This window comes from Epinephelus moara, chromosome 11 (genome assembly GCF_006386435.1).
Source record: "Epinephelus moara isolate mb chromosome 11, YSFRI_EMoa_1.0, whole genome shotgun sequence".
Taxonomy (NCBI): Eukaryota; Metazoa; Chordata; class Actinopteri; order Perciformes; family Serranidae; genus Epinephelus; species Epinephelus moara.
The window spans coordinates 24515113-24536317 of NC_065516.1; the positions used below are offsets into that span (position 1 = coordinate 24515113).

At 40.5% G+C, this 21205-nt stretch overlaps 2 protein-coding genes across 4 annotated transcripts in view; one reads left to right on the forward strand and one right to left on the reverse strand.

Annotated features, from left to right (window-relative positions):
• Nucleotides 1-16865, forward strand: part of tpk1 (thiamin pyrophosphokinase 1) — a 102924-nt gene extending 86059 nt beyond the window's left edge. For all 3 annotated transcript variants that reach the window (XM_050057263.1, XM_050057264.1, XM_050057262.1), the window contains exon 9: nt 15843-16865. In XM_050057263.1, coding sequence (XP_049913220.1) covers nt 15843-15988 — 146 coding nt within the window. In that variant the 3' untranslated portion in view covers nt 15989-16865. The remainder of the gene's footprint in view (nt 1-15842) is intronic.
• sec61g (SEC61 translocon subunit gamma) lies at nt 16738-19690 on the reverse strand. Its single transcript, XM_050057265.1, has 4 exons — nt 19538-19690; nt 19037-19140; nt 18733-18835; nt 16738-16898 (listed from the first exon to the last, which is right to left on the reverse strand). Exons 2-4 carry the CDS (start codon nt 19128-19130, stop codon nt 16889-16891), a joined length of 207 nt encoding a protein of 68 aa, XP_049913222.1. The 5' UTR covers nt 19131-19140; nt 19538-19690; the 3' UTR covers nt 16738-16888.
• Between the last annotated feature and the right edge of the window lie 1515 nt (nt 19691-21205).

Consider the following 21205-nt stretch of genomic DNA (forward strand, 5'->3'; position numbering starts at 1 on the left):
TCTATAAGGCAATGAATATTGCGGAGGGCGTGGCTCATCACATAAAGGTGCATAACATCTCAAGGGTTTCACCGATCACCACGCAACTTTGCAGGCATATGACCACACATAATCTGAGGGGACCCCTCCATTATTGACCCCATCAAACAAAATGGGGGCGCTAGAGAGCTAATTTCTTATCTAGGCCTAACTGCCACATCCATTTTTACTAAACTTGGTAGATATGTAGAACAGGACGCCTCAAGGTGACTGGACAAATTTAACTCTAATTGGCAGCTGGGTGGCGCTATAACAACAGAAAAATGCTTAAAAATGGCTAGAATGCAACCGATCGCTGTGGCTCCCCCTGTGGCCCAATGTTGTTGTTTTATTTCTAATTTTTGGTATGACTAAGTCATGGTATTGTATGCTGTACATAATCACAGAAACTGTCAGTGTGTCATTCTGTCTGACGTTTTTCTACTCACTGACGTGGTCAATCTATGTGAAACTGCACATAGGCATTGAGGATTGGCATAGGTAGAAGGTGACAAAGCTACCAATGGGTATGGACTAGTTATTATAATTATTATATACCATAGGTAAACACATGTACATGGTATAATAATCATGAATTTTCATACCATGAAACCACTGCACCGCTGCAACCCTAACCATGAGGAGATTTCCCTGCAGATTTTCAAATGACTTTTACCTGACTGCTGATGAATTCTCAAAATGACAGAACAGTGCTAAAATATTGTCACATTTTGATAAACTAAACCATGTCCAACAATAAAAATCTACTCACACTGGGGGGGTCTGTGTATCTTGCGTCAGTAGATGCCTAGCCCAAACTGGCTTACAAGGCAGACTACAATTTTTCCATTTACATTAGTCTTAAACCAACAAATTATAAGACAATATGAATAGTATGCCTTCTTACTTGACGTGGATCAGATAAACTGATTTGATATTGTATGAATGCGTTATTTAGTCTAGTTTGTCTAATTCTCCAAGCTTGAGACATAAAACTAGCCCATAATTTGCCACTTAGTCCAACTTCTCCTTTTCATCACACCAGAATAATTCAATTTCTTACAAAGGTGTTTATCATATAAAGTATAAAGATGCACTCAGAGCCATCTGAGCACGGGCTGAGACTGCCACAAGCGTGCCAAGGTGTGCACTGCTGTGTACTATAAAACTATGCCATCAGGGTGATGGAAATAAATGTTCTTGTGTGTTCTTGCCCAGAAAAATTGAACAGTGAATATAGTTGTTTTGTATTTTTGCACTTTGTTCTTTCTTTATTCATGTATTTGTGTATGGTTGCTTGCCTCTATGTGTGAAGCTTTAATTCACACAAAAAGCACAAAGACCACTTTTAATCGGAATGGCCTTTCATTCCGATTAAAAGGTCTTCTCCTCCTCAACAGACGAAGCATTAGCAGAACAAGGTTGTTGTCGTACTGCTGCTTCAAGAATATAAGCAAAACAAGCCCGAAAAAGGCACTAAGAACGGCGTCGTCAAGCATCTTGTTATCCAGAGCGAGGACTACAGTGTTTTCTTCCGGTAAACGTAAACACGTAACATCCACCCATCCCCCTATCCAATCAGAAACCTTTCCTGCCCCAAACCTTACGCAGACCTGAATAAAGGCGATTAAACTGATCTCCCGTGTAAACCCTGATTCGGAATGAATATTTCCCATGTAAACTACCTGGAAAAACTTTAATTCCAAATGATTTCATTCAGATTTATTTCATTCCGAATGAGAAGCCATCATGTAACCGTAGCCCATGTAAACGTACTGAGTGTTTCCTAAAGCGCTATTAAACCCATTTCCCACTGGGAAAAAAACTGATAATACCAGGTTCACACTAAATGATACCAGCCCAAGTATAGCCCGACGTAGTGACATACGGTGTCGGCTCGCATCGTGAACGGCAATGAGTGTCGTACGGTATGTGATAATCCATGGTTTTATCTGGTGTTGTGTTTCATAGTAGATGACAACCGACGCCACAGCCGGGACGCCTCATGACAGCCTGACAGAAAGTCTGTTGACCAATAGAAACACAGAACGATGTGCTGCCATGGACCACTGTTTGTTAACAACTCCCCAACCTTTTTGATATTTCCTCTAGGGACTACCACACAAAGTGAAAAAGAAAAAAACGATGGCGTGAAACAGCAGAGACACTCTGTATTTTTCTATTTGTATTTTATTTTTTATTATCATTTCAGTTCAGAGAATCCCATTATTGTCTGAACAGGCTTTTATAGTGAAACATTTGCAGGAACTTGGTGTGGAGGATTCAGTAACTTGCATGCATGTTTCACTCAAATGTAGCTCCTGCCATCTGGTGGCGCTTTTTACGTTACTACAGTAACATTTTGGCTGGGACATGAGCAGACACAGTGACTGAAATAATAGTAATGATAATAAAAATAGGACAAGAGGAACCCGATGACATCACACACATCGTGAAAGACGACCAGGGATGAATGGTCATTGACCAACATGTAGCCTGTGGTATCTGTCAGCCAAGTCATGGCACAATTTTATGACTCCACAAGTGCCTAATCTGACATAGTGGCTGTTGGAACAGACAGAAATGTTGTGTAGTGTGAACTCAGCATGACACCCACTAACATCAGGCTTTTTTATTTTATGCAAAAGGTTACAATAGGCATTCAATCCCGGGACAAATGGCTCCTCAGTAGTCACAGGTATCTGTAAAGGTAAATTTAGTCGGCACCAAGTTTGAGAGAGAGGCTAAACAAGTAGGAAATATAAAAAAGAAATAACCATAGTAACATTTTGACTGGCCTTCGTGCTGCTTTCTACTGTTTACTTAACTGTTTTCCAGCCTGTCAATAATATTGAAGGTGACATACCACATACCTGCTTCTATCGCCTATTTTTTAATGGGTTTTCCTGAGTTTAAAAAACCTGCATACACAGGCTAATATTGATGGGAAAAGGGTTTTAGTGATAGCACATGACATAGTTATGTGTCCATATTTGTTTTAAATATTACAGTATTTGAGTCTGTCCATGTCACAGCTGATAATTTAAAGAGGAAATGTAGTATATTATGATCTATAATTAGACACAGTGATAGAAGATGTCATCACATACACACATTTCCATCTATACAGTCTTGTCTTCACATGCACTTTTTTCCCTCTCACCAGCTTTTCAAAATGCTACACTAAACCCATGGATAAAGCTACTCTCTCACATGCTATTCCAAACACAATTTTTTAAAATGTCATCAGAATGGTGAAGGACCTTCAAATGACCCACCAGATGGGGTTTCTTAACTCATTCTCCCAAGATATTTCCAGGCACCAGCGCCTGTGAGCGCACACATGAGCCGGTGCAACATGAGACGCGTGGACACGCGCGCACAAATCCAACACAAACAGGTGCTGAGTTTGATAAAAAACAAACACGTGAACACAGATGGATTTCGGCGGCAAAGTCTCACAGAGAGCCGAAGCAATTGAGAAATCTTAATTAAAAGTAAACTTTGGGCAAGATTAGAAAGCTTGCCCTCACTGTTAATGAGAGCATGCTGTTTATGAAATGTAAGCCTTCACAAACACATCGGCATGCAAATGAGATTGTGTTTTAATAAGGACTTTGCTGCATGTTCCATATTTTTAGTTACACTCTGAATGTGAAAAAACACAGTGAAAGGATACAGGTATACAGTACTCTGATGATTTAGGCATGCAGTATGAGTAGCATGTAGCCTGATTAGTCGATACTCACTGATAGAATATCTACAAGTACATGTGATAACATCGTAGAAGGACTTCAAGCGCTTCACTTTCCTAAAACTGGAAATAGTTGCAGACAGACTCCCTGCTGGACTCTTTGCTTTACAGAGAATCATGCTTGGTGAATACTTTGCTAATGCGTTCTTTATTGACTGAAGCAGCAGGGATTTTCCTTGTGTTTTAAGTGAGGCTTTGTGCTGTGATGTCTCGTCAAACTGTGCAATAACACACATCATACATATAAGAAAAATAGATGAGACATTTGGATCCCATTCTGTACTTCTAACACAGCAGAGGAAAACATGTTGATATAGATTTAGAAATTGTACATCTAAGAATATGTTGACAGGACCTTTAAAGTTTCGCAGCCTGAGCCTTTAGCAGCGTGTGCAGCCTGAGATTTCAGTATTCAGGAGGCATTCTGAATACTGGAAAAGGATTGTTTTCAAAGGTAAAGCAATGTACTTTATCTTGTAGTCGAACAGATAGATGTGTCTGACAAACCTGGTTCAGTGAGGTCTTACCCAGTGTCCCTGCCAGAGGCAGACATCTCTACTGTAAGATCTCTCCTTTTTACTTCTGTTTGTTGAGATGCAAACACGGACCCTGACCTTCTCCTATTCTTCTCATATCTCTTTTCTTTCCCTGACGATGTTTTCCCATCCGCAGTCTCGCCTAGTGTTTCTGTTTTTTCGGGGATTCAGTCTAAAGAAATTAATCTATTCTCCCTTTATCTCTGTCTTGCTTTTCCTCTCATATCCCTCTCTCTCCTCTCTTCCTCTGCTACACCTTTTTACATAATGACGCCGCCACCCTCTGCCCTTCTTCCTCTCCTTTCCCTCTCCTAACTCTCTTCCCTCTCATTTCCTCCCTTTCTCCTCCTATGCTCCCACTCACCAAGGTCCTAGAGAGGGGAAATGAAAAGTGTATGTATTCTGTAGCGGTGCAGTGTGGCAGCGGGAGGGAAAACTGCTGTTTTATGGTTTTATTTATGGATCTGTAGATTTCTGGCGCTGTGCACATCACACACGGGGGCAGAGGGGGAATGAAGAGCAGCCTGATGTGAACTGCTGCTAGTACCCCCAGTGGAGCTGCAGACAAGCAAGGAGGCAGAGGAGGAGTGCACACATTCATGCATTTTGGACCAAACGTGCATTAGCTGAGACCTGTTTATGAAAGTGTACTGATAGCAACAAACACATCAACTCTATCAATTAATCTCGACCCCTTCATCAAGAAAAAGACATATATAAAAATATATAATTCCCTCTCCTGCCAGTTTGCACTTTGTCTCCAGACTGGCTGATACCACATTCCCAGCAGGGACGAGTTTTCTTATCTGAAGGTCAACTTAAGCCAGAGCAGTGTTTGTCACCTCACACTCTTAGCCGAACCCAGCAGCGCCATCATAAACATTTAATGGAAGCGGCTATCATTGCACAGCAGATGGTGCTAACACTGCTAGTGCACGCCTTGGCTCATGTCATGGCCAATAAATAGCCTTAAATATACGGAGACTGTCAGGAGGGGAAGATGAAGGACAGTGTATTGAAATTACAGGCTGATATAATATAAACAGTGCGTGGTTTCTTGATAAGCAGCCATATTTTTCAAAGCAGTGATATTCAGAATCTCCTTTAATTGTTGGTTTTAGTTTATAACCACAACTGAATTTGTAAGTGCTTGTACACTTTATATATCACTTAAGTTTTAGTGTTTTCTTGGAGTGTGATCATTGCTCACACTCCAAAGGATTTAAATGAACTATGCAAACAAAACTCGAAGAGGCTCTCGTGTAGTTTTGCATCTGAGTGGTTCAGCTAGTAAACCCAGTACAAATGTTTCCTTGTGCTCTGTGAAGTTGGAAATAACTTGGCTGAATATTGTAAATTGTGCATTAACTGAAGTCTTTGCCTCATCCATTGCAAAACCACAGACAACTGTGAGCTTATAATTCAGTCAGGGTTTTGAAAGATGAATATTCTTATAATAAATAGAGTATATTCTCCCACAAGTTTGGTGGATCCAAGGCGAAACAGGCCGTCGATTACATTTGGCTCTATTAAATATCTCTGTTATATTTCTCTTATTACTCTCTTGTCTTACCTTGAGCAAGTATGGATTCCCGCAGTCAATTTATTGCAATGATGCACAGTGTTTTTCTGAAGGTAGCGAGAGAACAGCAGAATTGGTGCAAAACACAGTCATACATTCACCTCATTTTAGTAATTGGACAGCTCAGTATTGAACAAACATGATTTATAGAAAATGATTTTCTCTCTCGAACTGCGAAGCGTGATGAAATTTGATAGCACGCTGGTCTAAAGGAGTGGAGGATCTGACTGAATGAGTTCAATTTGCCTCTCGATGACAAGTCGCGTTAAAAGGGGGACACGTGTTTCACGCTAAACACATTCAGATATAATGGGAAGGGAGAATGATCTGCCTGTTTGTGTTGGAGTACTTGGGATCACGCTGACTAGCTCAGTGCTATTTAAAGGTGCGATGTGTCACATATTCCTGTCAATGTGCAATTTCACCCTTCGTTACAAGTGGTTACTAAAATTAGCATAAAAAATGTGATAGGCAGCTTTGACTCATCTTCACACTGACCAGGAAATTCATGGCAAAAAAACACAGTGACAGTGATTTCCTTTGAGCTCAGAGTGATACTGGCAGGAGGATGAGCAAAAGTTGGACGGGAAACATGTGCAGCCTGTACGGTAAAGCAAAGTGGAGCAGGTTCACAGACCAGTAAGATCTTTGCAAAATAAATAAATTGGGTTTTACAGAAAATATGGTGCTTTAAAAACATTAACAGAAATGGCAGTTTTATATTGACCCCGTTTCCTTGACCGTGGCCCTGTTTGTGATTACAGTGGACGCACTGATATATCACAGATAATTTGACAGTAATGTTTCGCTGCTTAAAAATGCCTCATGGGGCACCTTTTAACACGTCTTTTGAGAACCTGTTTACAAAAAAACATTGAGAGGCAAAAATAGAGCAGCGAGAGTCTTGTCTCCCTTTCAAAAATGGTCCCTAACACCCATAATTCCCCTCTCTACCTGCCCACTGCAGTGTGAGTGCCTGTGAGTCTCTCCTCTCCTCGCCCACCCTCTCTCCTGGGTAATTTGTTGTGTAAATACGGTCTACTTACAGCTGACGGGCCCTTTCGGCTGTGGCGCTGGAAATGCAATTACAGGCAGCAAACATCTCCATTGTTATCACTGGAGGGTGCGACGCTCATTTCGGTCCCCTCTGCAACGGGGGCCGTTATTGATCGGTATCAGCTTTGAGGAGGGGATTACTAATGAAGCCATCTGAAAGCCTTTTGTGTGGTAAAGAGTTTGCACGCGCATATGTGTGTATGTGTGTGTGTATGTGCCCCTCTAAGCGTGTGTGTGTATGTTTGTAAATGGATGTGTGTGTGTAATAGACAGCCAGAAGAGATAATGTGTGTTTGTAAATGTAGGTGCCACTATGCCATGCTGTCGACTCCTAATGCTTCCTGTTGTGGTGCTCTGCTGCCTCTGGTGGTAGTTTGGTTGCTTGCATCAGCCATCACTTTTTACACCTGAAAATATCCTTATTTTTTTGACATGTTCTCTCCTCTCTGATTGTAGTATAATCACAGGGTGCTGAGGTAGAAATCATATTAAAATATAGCTGGAGCCCTGGGAGCCTGAAGAGGAACCTAATATTTTTGGCACACTGGTGAATTGGTGTCTTTAAAGAAGCGAGTTGTAGCTTTAACCCTGATACCAAAAAAGTTAGGAAATTGTGTGTAATGTAAATAACAACACAGTGCAATGATTTGCAAATCCTGCGACTAATATTCACTTGAACACAGCACAAAGACATTATGTTTAATGTTCAAACTGGTAAACTTACCACTGTGTTACATCACCTTTTCTTTCAACAACACTCAGTAAGCCTTTGGGAACTGAGGACACTAATTGTTAGTTTTGAAAGTAAATATCTTTCCTGTTCTTGCTCAATGTACGACTTCAGTTGCTCAGCAGCCTGGGGTCACTGTTATTGTATTTTGCGCTTCATAATGTCCCTCACATTTTCGGTGGAAGACAGGTCTGGACTGCAGCCAGGCCAGTCCAGTACCTGCACTCTTTTACTATGAGGCCTGTGTCTAATTGTCATGCTGGAATAACTAGTGATGACCTGAAAAAGACTGGATGGGGCATATGTTGCTCCAAAACCTGTATGTACCTTTCAGTATTCATAGTGCCTTCACAGATGTGCAAGTTACCCATGATGCCATGGGCACTAACACATCCCCATACAAACACAGATGCTGGCTTTTGAACTTTAAACTGGTGACAATCTGGATGGTCCTTTTCCTCTTTAGCCTGGACAACATGACGTCCTTGATTTCCAAAAACAATTTGAAATGTGGACTTGTCAGACCACAGCACACTTTGCCACTGTAGCCCCTTTTACTCTGCCAGATTTTTGGCGAATGTTGAGCCGGCAAGCTGCGAGCATTTGGACACACAGAGCCGGATTGGCGAGTGGATCCGAGGTGCCTAATTTTCCGCCTCGTAGGGTAGTCATATTGGCTGAACCTTTTTAGTTTAAACTGACCGAGGCGGCCTTCCGCAACAGGAGGGGCTGTTGATGACGCCACTACTAAAAGGAAACAGCTGAAAGCAGGAATGAGCAGCTAGTAGCAAGAGGGAAACACAAACCTGAAAGACACTGTAAAAATTAGCAACTGGGGAGACAAAGAATTGCGCGCCCTCCTTGTCCTCGCAGACAAATATGCCCCATCAGATGACAGGAATGGTGAGGAACGAGCCAACTCATGAGAGAATCGCTGAAGGACTGACCAGCCGCGGCTTCCCTCGGAGTACATCACTGTTTACGTCACACGCTGAGCTACACGTTTTGTTACTTGCTCACGCCCCCCATTGCCCCGAAAAAGGCGCATTCTGTATAAACAAAAGTAGGCAGGCGGCATTTTGCTGCACTCCCCGATTTTGTTTTTATACTGCCAATGCTGAAAGAAGACTGATTGGGCTTTCCTGCAAATTTGCACAATTCCTATTTAAAAAGGGCTTTTGATTCAGTCCATTGGTGGCATTTCTAGATATTGTTGATATATGACTTTCACCTTGCATGGTAGGGTATTAACTTGCATTTGTAGATGCGGTGACGAACTGTTTTTACTGTCAATGGTTTTCCAAAGTGTTCCCAAGCCCATGTAGTAATATCCTTTATACAGTCATGTCGGTATTTAATCCAGTGTCGTCTCATGGGTTCAAGGTCATGGGCATGCAATGGGTTCCTTTCACCAATATTGTCCCATGGTTTTTCTTTAGTTTGTTCTCAAGAAAGGTCCCAAGAAAAGCCTACGTCAGATTCATGACAAGGTCTTAAACGGCTGAGTTGATCATGCCTGTGTTCTTATAATGATGAATCCCATTGTCCTCGTAAGTTGAAAGCACGTGCGAGGTGATCCTAATTAGCGAAAGATAAATGCCCTGCGAATCACCATAATAGGGCATGAGACTGCAGCGACGTGTACACAGAGAGACTGAAGATTGACAGAATCAGTGCCTAACCAAAAGTCTGAAGGTGGTGGAGCACCAGACGCCAAATATTAAATAAACCTTCTGTGTTAAAGTGCAGGCAGCCATACCTCTGCAGAAAGTGAACGACAAACAAGATATTAATTTTCAACCACCCGACCCGCAGCTGTGTGCATTACACTTGTGCGTCTGAGGACTGAGGACAGAGATGAGTGCTACAGCGCACTCCAAAGAGTACATTTGTGTTCAGAGACAGAAAAGGGGAGATGAAGAAAAGATGAAGCTGGACTATTTCACGCAATATGTCTGTTAGTGATTAATAACGTACTTGTGCTGTTAATTTCTTGCCTAAAACATTTTCACAAACATATTTTACGTTACTCTTAAACTATAATTCACAACTGCTTGATACTATATTGTTTCCTGTGCAAAAATGGACAAACTTGCATTACGTCAATGCCCAGCAAGTGCATTTATTGGTCCAGTGCGCTGCAGTGCATTCTGGTAGTTCTAGGTTTTCTACCTGTAGAGACATATCTTTCCATTAAGCCTAGCCCGTCGCGAAGACTATCGGAATCTTTTGAGTGTTCATACCTGGCGACGTGTGTTTCTGTCATCGGGAGTCTCGCCAACTGCGTTACGACCTGTGTGTGCACATCACAAGATTTCTCCACTGAGCCCTCGCCGACAGAGCCCCAGATAATGCAGTGACGTCACCAGACTTGGAGACGGCTAATAAGCAGACCTGGCAACCCTGCAGCTTGTCCTCCTCACATTTCTTCCGTCCTCCTGCGTGCTGACGTGGGACGTATCCCGCCTCTCATTGGCTGATGCTCTTTGTCAGTCGTGTCAGCCTTCTCCAGTTTTCTAGCATGCCGACCCAAGGTGGCTCTCAAGATCCTCTGCGACATCAAAATCGCGGTGAAAATCTAGGCTAGGCTTTATTAGACCCTTGGGGGATGACTGGGGGAACTTGACTCTTGCAGCATAAAATTAAGTGGGTACATACAATAACTTGAGTGAAATAAAAACAGCAGATATAAATTAACTTAATTAATAAATCATAAGGGGAGAGGAGCCTGCAACAGCATGGTAGAAAGCTGTGTGCACCCAGTCAGCCACACCCTCTCCTGGTACTCCTTGTATTTGTCGATTGCTGTCATCTTTGCCTTCAATGGCTTCTTTGAGCAAAAGCAAATGCCACAGCCCTTTTTCTGTTTTCTCTGGTCATGTAGCACCAGTTCCAAAGTAATGACATCGTTCGACTGCATAGACAGAATAGTTTTATGAAAAGAACATCTTTCTGGCAATGAAGTACTTCTTTAAAGCCACTAAAATGTCTCTTCAACATTGAATGTCTACGGCTGAATAAGCAAAGTTAAAATTTCAGGAATACAAGTTTTATCATAAAGTTCAAACCAGTGAGCAGAGAAAGAAATCTGTTATGCAAAAACTTTGGCAGAACATTGCATGTGTACAGGAGCATATTGCTCATAATAAGAACGTGATTGAGAAAATAGAGTTTCGTGGCTTGAAGAGAATCCACACAGAAATCTGTTTAACATGACATTTACCTACGAGGACTTTTTGATCCTCCCAAAGAGAGCTATAAAAGTACGCTCGCTCCCTCACACATAACACAAAATACTACAATATCTGCCTTTACTTGTCTGTATTTTTGCAGCTCTTTGGCAGCCCTCGTGGCTCTGCCGGTATGAACCCGGTGGAAACACATTACCCCGCAGAGAGAAAACTTCAGGCCGGCACTTTAACACAGTCAGACATTATTCTCATACACACACCGCGTGGTGACTGTGGCTCTGGGTTCACTCAATTATTAAGCACCCTAACTTCACATACAGCTTATTTTCCTCCTCGTTCTGAGTCAAGCTGGTCTAATATCATGCTTGTGTGGCAGTCTTTGAAGCAGAGTATTTTTTTTGTCCCTGTTTGATGTGTATGCAGGCGCCTGTGGACAAACGATTCGCTTCATTCTCTCCTGTCTTTGTTCCTTTGTGTTCACTTTCGCCTTTGCGTGAAGTGATTGCACCAAAACTATTCTTGCATATTCATAAATTCTTTTTTTTTTTTTAAGGCTCTTTATATTTTGTCTCTTCTGGAGGATGTTGAAACAATGCAATTATCTGGCGTTGGTTTGGGTTAATAGTGTGAAATATACTGTATGATGTTTGAGGCGTAGCGTTTGCTGATTCAGGTTGTATAATTAATTAGTTTCCTTATTCTACACAAGAGAATAGAGTCTGTACTTCCATGTAGAGAAAAGCTGTATTTGTAAGACACAGAATTTCATTTTATTTTATCAGAATATACAAAGCCCACGAAAGACTTGGACTAGTCTAACATATTTTGTACTAATGATGCACCACTGTTGCCTTGGCATCCAGTGTTCTGTAATACTTCACCCAGAAGATGATCATTTGTGTATCAGTGACTTTCTGTCTTTTACCTTGAATTAATGATGAAAATCATGTTTTTCTCGCATTCCACCGGGGTGAGTGGAGAATCCAAAACAGGTGAGCATTCTTGATGAACTGAAGTCATTGGGGTCTACGTGTAACAACAGCAAAACTACATCAAAACATCTGCTAACTCTCACACCACTTGCATTTTCGCTAAAACATTGCAATTTAAAACTCTTCAGACCTACAAGCAGCGAAGCCTGAGTTTGTGCTGTGTATGAGACTGTTTGTTCGTGTTTTGAATCCCTGCGTTTTAGCGAAAATACTTCAGCTTGGGAAGCACCGAGCATACGACTGCATAGATGAGACTTGGATTATGCTGCATTAGTTGTGCGAGAGTTAGTAAACAGATGCTTTGATAGAGTTTTGCTGTTGTTAAATGAAGTCACCTATGAATTAAATTAATGAATTATGTTAGCCGTTTTTGGATTCTCTATCCACCATGTAGGTATAGAAGAAAAACAAGGGTCTCTCCATGCATTCAAGGTAACACACAGTGACCACATGATATACAAATGATCAGTTTACTGGTGAAGAGTTTCCTTTAAAGCCACAGTGTGTAGGAATTTCTCCCATCTAATGCTGAAATCATATATTGCATTCAAACAGATGGCGCACTCCAGCGCCTCACTGTTTCAAACGGGTATTGCAACAACGGCAGCCACTGTGTACCAAAAAGCTATCATAACATTGATGAAACCATTTTATCCGATGCTCCATGGAGTGTTCATTCAGGCTCCTACACAGACACACGCGACGCGAGTTGACAAACCCCCTCCTCACCATGCTGGCTGTGTTTACAACGTAGGACTGTTGGGGTGGGTGTAAATCCAAACAAACCAATCACGTCTTGTCTTTTGACAACTGACAAGTGGCTCAACCTCACACACTTCATCCCTCTCCTCGCATCACTGCACCGCTGACAGCGGCACTGGCCTGTGATTTCATTACCTTTCTCCTACAGCAGCTCTTTCCACCTGGAAAAGGCTACCCCGATGTTCGCCCTGTTTTTTTTAATTTGCCGGTCGCGTTGCCTTTTTGATTCCCTTTTGTGCTTTCTTGGCGATGAGGATTCCGTCTCCCGTGATGCTGCATATGCATGATCCTGCATTATGCTCAAAGAGCGGGACTTTGTTTCAAATTTGCAAGGGTAGTAGTGAAGCGCCTCTTGCTCCTCTCCTCCGACTTCTCAGTCACGCAGCTCTGGCCTGGCTCTCAACAAAAAGGCCGAAGGCGGGGCTGTAAGTCCCTTGCTAGCGTAGGTATTCTTAAGATGGCGAAACATTATGGAACCCCCCAGACGACTTACCCGCACAATGTATAAACAAATCCGAAATTCTCCTTTTACGAGAATAAGTCAGATTGTTGGTGGAGGTAAACAAATCCGAAATTCTCCTTTTACGAGAATAAGTCAGATTGTTGGTGGAGGTAATAATACACCGATGATGACATATTTATTTAGACATCAATTTTTGCCAGTAAACAACTGAAAATGTTACACAATGTCCCTTTAAGTATGTTGTACTGTAAAACATCATTGATATTCTTAGTATATGATATTATATCCATAGATGGTTATTTCTCTGCTCTGTTTTTTTTTTTAGATTTATTTTATTGTCTAAAACCCTAAATATCCTTTACTATCATTTTTTATAGCAGTAATGACCATAAAATTGATACTAGGCATGCTGCAAGAGATTGTTTTTCACTTCCTGTTTCAAAAACAAATGCAATATACTGTAATGTTCAGAGGAATGAAATTATGGAATGGTTTGCCATCAGATATTACACATGTAATAAGTGCAGCTGATTTAAAATAGAGGATAAGATTATTATTATTATTGTCATATTTTTATTTTATTTTTATTATTTTATTGTTTTTTTGTTTTGTTTTTTGATTAATATTTTGTAGATTTCCTCTTGTATTTTGTTTTGTTTTTTCTGCCTTGGGTTTTTATTTATATATTTGTTTCACACTATGATGTAATGTTTGCTTGTGTGGACCCCAGGAAGCGTAGCTGCTACCTTGGTAGTGACTAATGGGGATCCATATAAATCATACCATAAATAATAGATGTGACTTTACTGAATAATGTTGCCTAGCTGATCTTGACTGTACAGCAACAAACATGGCAGTAAATGCATGCTCTTTTATCTGTGATGCTGTTTGAATGTGTGAGAAGTTACAAATTGGCCTTTAAGATCACTCCTCCAGAGCAGATAACAAGGCTGGTCCCTTTTATGGGAGTAAAATAGAGTTATTAATGGGGCAGAGATGGTTGATGATAGAGACAAAACCGCATCTGGACCACCTATAGTTGTGGTTTGTGCCATTAACAGCACCAGATAAAGATGGCTAAAGAAGTAGAGTCAATACTTATGGCAGCCAGAGGTAAGAGAGCTGAGTAATAGACTGCTTCAGACTCTAAAAATAAAAAAGCTATTGTGTGTCTTGGTTTATGGCGGGGCTGAGACATAAACAGGTCAAAGCTTTCCACACACAAAAAACAAAAACACCACCTTTGAATTAGAGCTAAAAAAAAAACCTTTTAGTGTTCTCTGTGAGGTATTACCAAAAAAAATCCCCAAACACAATAAACCCAAATTTTTCTGACCTGTGGGGTAGGAATGTTTTACTATTTAATTTGCCGCGAGATTGTAAAAACATAGCGACAGATAATAACGAATGAATAATAGAGAGCCCCAGGTGTATATCTCTGGAGGTGAGTTCGCCCTTTTCCCATTAGACACGATCCAACAGCTCCACTCTCAGGGTGTTTGTCAGCTCAGCTTCCTCAGAGCAAATGTTGCGTGAATAAATGTAACTGTTAATGGGAAAAGTGACACGCAAATTTCTATTTCTGCCATTTGGGGCCTGTTGAGGCATGGTCAGTGGTTTTGTTATTCTCCTTAAAGATGCATTATTTTGCATGACTACATTCTTCACAACACACTGGGTCATGTCTAATATTTACTGCAGTCACAGCCATTAATGTGTGACGTTATTTAGAGTTCATGTCCAGCAGCTTATATGTAACAAAGAATGGTCAGGGTCAAAGCTCTCATGACCGTTGATTGTATCACACTGGTAGTAGATGCCCCTTCAGTGCAGATAAGTTTCCTGGTTAGACCACTTGATGTCAGTGTTGGCTAGTTGTCCTTTCAGGTCTGAATGGTTGAGTTCAGCTTGTGGAGCATTCACACAGTCAAATTCAGCTTTATAGAAAGTAAATTATTGAATTTGTCAGACTGAAAATGTGCCGATTATGTTTCTTTGGAGACAGATAGAAAGAGCACGTGGAAAAATGTGTGTGTGAAATCAAAGCATGTATCCTACCAACTGCTTATGTGGTTTCAGATCTTGAAAGTGACTGGATATTTAATATTTCTGTGCTCATAATGTGGTTAAAAAGTGCATCAACAAATTCTACCTGGATCAAAATTCTCATTCAAAACCTCGCCGTCATAAAGGCTGTATCCTTGAGGAGTTCTTCCTCACACGCTGAGTGCTAAATGCCAATCAAAAGACCTTACATGACTCACACACCTCAGTGGTCACCTTTCCTGTTAGTGGCAGCTGAAGGATTCTCTTTGAGAGGACTTGTTAGCACTTCAGCAACCGTAAAGTGGGTGTATGCTCAGTGGCCTCAGCATAATAGCCTTTGTGAATGTGTGGTTTTGGCGTTGAACTGCTTGGCCTCGGGCCGCTTCGCTAGTCCCGAATTTCTTTGCTCAGACATAAAGCAAAGTCATATGGACCACCCCTGCTTTGGGGTCACGCGGGGACACGACTGCTCGGGACCTCGTCCTCTTTAACAAGGCCTTGACACGCTGCTGCATTATTAATGATCGAATAACAAAGTACAGAAGGCAGCATGCACTATTATAACCAGTCACACTGAAAACCAATTATCTACTTTTACCCGTTGAATAATTTAATCAGACTATTTAAAGTAGCCATTAAGTGCGACATCACTCAGCAGGCACCCATTATTACTGCTGCTGCATTTAATCATGTGCATGTCTTCTCTGTCCAGATAACCAGGTCCTGCAGTTTGGGAAGCTGGTGAGCACCTCCAACACCTACGAACCTGTTGCCCCTGGAAACCCCAGGAAGCCTGTAACCGTGACAACGGACCAGCCTCTACTCTGGAGCATGGGCATCAGAAAGGATGGGGAGTGACATGTCAGAGATTCTTCTTCTCAGGCAGTATTTGAATAATCAGAGCATGAGTATACTTTTCTACAGCTGAGCTATGGCAAAGTCACTAGTTTTATGTTTTATACAGCGTGATGTAAAAGAAGGAAAATGCAGACAGCATGATTACACATGGCCAAAAATCTCACTGAAGTGTGGTGTGATACATAATGAACGAGACACGGTCAGCTCTGTTGGAATATATACGAAAATTCCAAATTAACCAAAAGAGCTGATCTCGTTTTTTTTTTTGTTGTACCATCTTTGTCAAGGCCATTTACTGCATTCTTTCAACACGCGTCGGATTTTATGCAACACTTGAATTCACTTTTTCACTGTGCAGGGTTAAATTCAAAGTTTATATGAATATGCACCATATACAACCAAAATCCAAGCCTTATTCCTTCATTTAAACACACTGAAAGGACAGCAGCTCACAGAATTTAAGAGAGCAATCACTATACCTAAAGTACATCCTCCTAAAAAAAAAGTGTGCACGCATCTGCTTTGTATCACAGCCGAGAATATGTGCCTTTGATATCAGTGCTCACATTCCACTTTCTGCTGAACAGCTACCATATTAATATAATACATGTTAAGTACTATGGAAAGTTGCAAATTCTACGTGCCTTTTGATGACAGCAGTACTGTGTTTCTGAAAGTCAGAAAAGTTGTATACATTACAAACTGTAGTTGCAGCACGGCTACCTGAATAGACAGGAGAAATCAGTCTGTGGGTTTCCATTTGTTTTATTTACACATTGAAATATAAATGTCGTGCACAGAATGTAAAAATGTCATCCTTCAGCCCCCAATCACACCAATCCAATATTGCTGCCGTGTCCTGTCCCCGGGTATTGAAAGTCGTTTGTTCTTGACTAGGATTTAACCACCACTGGATGGAAAAACAAGAGAGGCAGTGTTAGTGATTGGAGAAAGCAAAATGGTATATAAACATTTTTTTTACTTCTATGACCAAGCAAAGCAAGTCATCACTGCTTAAGAAAGACACTCTCCAAAATACAATGCACCACATAGATATAGAATTGTGCCACATTTTCCTCCAAAAACAGACAACTCAACCTCTGCACTTTAGGATACTGTATATTCTGACTCTTAGGATGCCAACCTAAACGAATGGTATTTGAATGTTATATCCTACTGTGCACAAAAATAAAACAATTAATGCTATTGGTGTGATGGACTTTTTTCCTCCTTCATCTTTAACGTAGTTACAGTACTTAAAGGACCAGTGTGTGGGAATTTAGTGGCATCTAGCAGTGAGGACTTAAACTAATTGAATACCCCTCCCTTCAACCCTGTCTTTACAAGTGTATAGAGGAACCTGTGGTGGCCTTTGGGTGACATAAATACATGAAAAGCCCTCTCGATAGTGTGTTCGGTTTGTTTGTTCTGGGCTACTGTAGAAACATGGACATGCAAGGAGACCTGCTAACAACAACACAACGATTCTTAGTTTCAAGTGATTATAAACTAATGAACATTTTTTTTTCTGAATATTATATTACACTTTTACTGATAGATCACCCTACACCCTGGTCCTTTAACTGTGTAACGTATAACCAAAGAGAAATTACTGTATCATTGCCTATTAAGTAATGTGGTAAATAACTTTTGTTCTTTGAATGAGTTAATGCTAATCTAGAGATGAGATAGAGATGAATAGAATTTGGTCTTTATGAAGTTACTGTGCTTTCTTGTCATTTATGCTAGAAATTGGACAGTAAGACACTTGTTGACATCATGTAACATTTGGTGACAACTATAACTAAAATTAACAGTAGTTTGTTCTGTAAATTTTCTCCAGAGCCTTTTGCTCCACTGTCTCGCAGGTTCCCTCAAATAACGGGTCGTGGTTGTGCTGCTGCTGTGGTCCTACCTGACTGCTGTTATTATTAGTCATACTTCTGCTGTTATTATACACATATGATTATTATTGTCACATACATATGCTGTCATATATCAATTTTGTCTCTGTCTCTCTCTTAATATATCATTTGTCATATGGATCTCTGTACATTTATCATGCTGATCTGTTCTGTATGACATCTATCGCACATCTGTCTGTCCTGGAAGAGGGATCCCTCCTCAATTGCTCTTCCTGAGGTTTCTACTGTTTTTCCCACATTAAAGGTTTTTTTGGGGGGTGAGTATTTCCTTATCCAGTGTGAGAGTCCTAAGGACAGATGGATGTCGTATGCTGTAAAGCCCCCTGAGGCAAATTGATTTGTGATATCAGGCTTTATAAATACAACTGAAATTGACGTTAAACATTAGTGCTGAGGTATTATAATATACACAATTCAAGGCTGAATAAATGCTAACGTTTTGGGATCATCTCACTAAATGACATGATCCTATTACAGCTCTGGTAAATAAGTGGCATTTAAATGATTTAAAGTTTTATTTTCAGATCAGTGTTAGACTACAAGTACTTCAAAAACACAAAGCATGTTATATTTAAATTGAGAGTGTCACAGAGATAACTGAGACACTGAGATAAAATGTTTAGAGGGCACTTCCCTGGACAGCAGGGATACAAACAAAATCTAATCAAGACAAACCCCTTTCTTTAGGATCAGCTGTTCAATGTTCCTCTTAAATGATGTCATTAACAATATTGACACATTTCCTTAACCCATTTACAGTAAAAATACCTGTATGATACAATTAACTTAAGTTAATTGTTGTGTGATAGTGCTACTTACACAATGATGTTGTTGATGGGGATGTGAATGAGTTTAACAAAGAAACCGATGAAACCCATGATGGCAAACCCAATCGCTGTGGCCATGGCAATCTTCTGAAATTCTGGAAGAGGCAAAATAATCGATGTTAACATATTTAACAAAAGTCAAATAAACTTATTTAAGAAAATTACTGTAATACTGTGATATAATACTGCTCTTTAGGTCCTGAATGTGTTGGCCGAGCAGCTCTGGGCAGCTGGACTGAAGGTTGACGCTGCTGCCAACACAACAGACACTGTGCCAGATGTAAGTATGAACCTACCTTTTCTGTCGGGTTTTGTGCATCTCTTTACGAGCCTGATGGAGTCTTTGACGAACTGCCGGCTGGGCTCGACAAACTGCATTACCTGATCCATGGTGTTAGAGCTGCAGACAGGATAACACAACATTAATGCTAACGCTCTGATTGCTTTCAGTGCTGACGTTGACTTCAGCAGCCTGAACCTTTCACAGCTCCCATAACGTTATAAATGTTAATACACTATAAATGTTATATTCTTCCATCAAATATTAACACGTATGTTAAGAGATAAAAAAGATATATGTGTCCTTATTGTCGAAAAACATGTTTTAAAGTGAGTTGTGTTAGTTCCTTGCTAGCTAACGTTATCGTAAGAAAAGCTATCACGTCGACGTAACGTTAGTTTAGCTGGAAATTCAGTAAATAAAACCAATAAAAGACAAAACTTCTCACGCCAGTTACTGTGGTGGCTTTATGTAACAAAAAATGAAATAATATTTAATAGTACAGCGGTCATCTTACCTGTGTCTGAGGTCGTGTTAGACGAGAAGACAGTCAGAAGAATGAGGGCCACGTAGCTTTCAGGCAGCTTGGTTAGAGAAGAGCTGACGTATACTTTACACGCGCATGCGCAGGATCTTCCTCCTTTTTTTCTCTGCCCTTGAATTACTGTCCACACCGCCACCTACAGGCCAGGAGGATTTCATACAGGCAGCTGATTACAGCATGGGTTAAAGGGATCAGTTTATCTCAAACAGTAGATGTCACTCGACAAATGACCAGTTTGGAGAAGCAGGCTAGAGTCTGTCATGTAAGCTATAAGCAATCTACTGCTCTGGAGGGGTTGGTCACAAAATGCATTTTAATTGCCTAAAAAAGGTCCCACTTAAAAATCAGTATTATTTAAAGTATATGCCCTATTGAGAGTAATTTCATTGCCTTTCCTGTAATGTCAGGCAGTGATATCTAACAGCAAAATGAAGCACACTCTTCAAAGCCAGACTACATTGAGAAAAACTGTGATTTAACGTTGTTGTATGCAGGAGCTGCTGGTCTACTGCTGCCTCCATCAGGTTGTTTGCTGGTGTTATTGTGTGACTTTGGCATTTAAAAGGGTTAGTTGGGATTTACCAAAATCACACAATAACACAAACTACTAACTACTAAAGCAGCAGCAGACCAGCAGCTCCAGGGTTCAGCAAGCTAAAATTATTGGTTTTGTCAGTGGAGTCTGGTGTCTTTGACACAAGCATAGACGAGGAACTGAAGCTGATAACAACTTTCCCTGTCGAAAAGGGCTGTCTGATAACAAGGTAAAGCAGTGGAATTACTCTCAATATAGTGTACACTTAAAATGATATTGATTTTTTTTTTGTGGCTAAAATATGTTATGTTGCTGACCCCCATCCAAGACAGTGAATTGCTTAGCCTTCATGTCAGACTCCAGCCTGCTTCTCCAGACTGGGGGCGTGCCAAATGACATCTAACAACAACAACCCCCTCAAAAAATCCAAACTACCCCTTTAACCCCATTGCACTCACTTTCCAATGATATTCCAACTATTTTAATTAGACTGCAAAATAGAAAAACACCCCAGACCTCAATTATTTTTGAGACTTTAACGATTACAGGCTAAAATTACTATAAATATACATGTTTACCTCATTTTTTTCTTTCCACACATATTATTGTATTTTATATTGACAGTAAAAAGCTACTTGCACTATCCTATTTATTGTGCCTTTGACTGTGTAGGGGAGACTGGGTATGGTTGCAACATGGGATGGTTGCAACAGCTCATGTTCCTCCAATCAGAAACATGCTAGAGTGATGATACTCATACTGCACATGCTCAGTAAGAGAGCAAGAAAGAGAGTTAGTTAGTAAGGAAGAGGGTTACTTATAACTGTTATATGATCAAAAAAATACTAAATTACTAAATAATACTGTGATATTATTGTGTAAATAAGTAATAATTGTGTCATTGTACAACACTGTATATTTTCTACACATTATGCTTAAATAAAAAGCAAAAGTTTTCAACATGTTGCAACCACCTGACCTCTTCCATTTAAATATTGTGATTAAAGAAGAAGATATACTTTATTAATTCCCGAGGGGAATTTCAAGTGTTTCACTCTATTGTCATACACACAGGCCCAAAATACACACATTTACAAACAGGACCT

Coding starts and splice junctions, on each gene's coding strand:
- sec61g (XM_050057265.1), bottom strand. CDS start 19,130: ATGGATCAGGTAATGCAGTTTGTCGAGCCCAGCCGGCAGTTCGTCAAA. Junction 18,836..19,036: donor CACAAAACCCGACAGAAAAG/GTAGGTTCATAC, acceptor TGCCTCTTCCAG/AATTTCAGAAGATTGCCATG.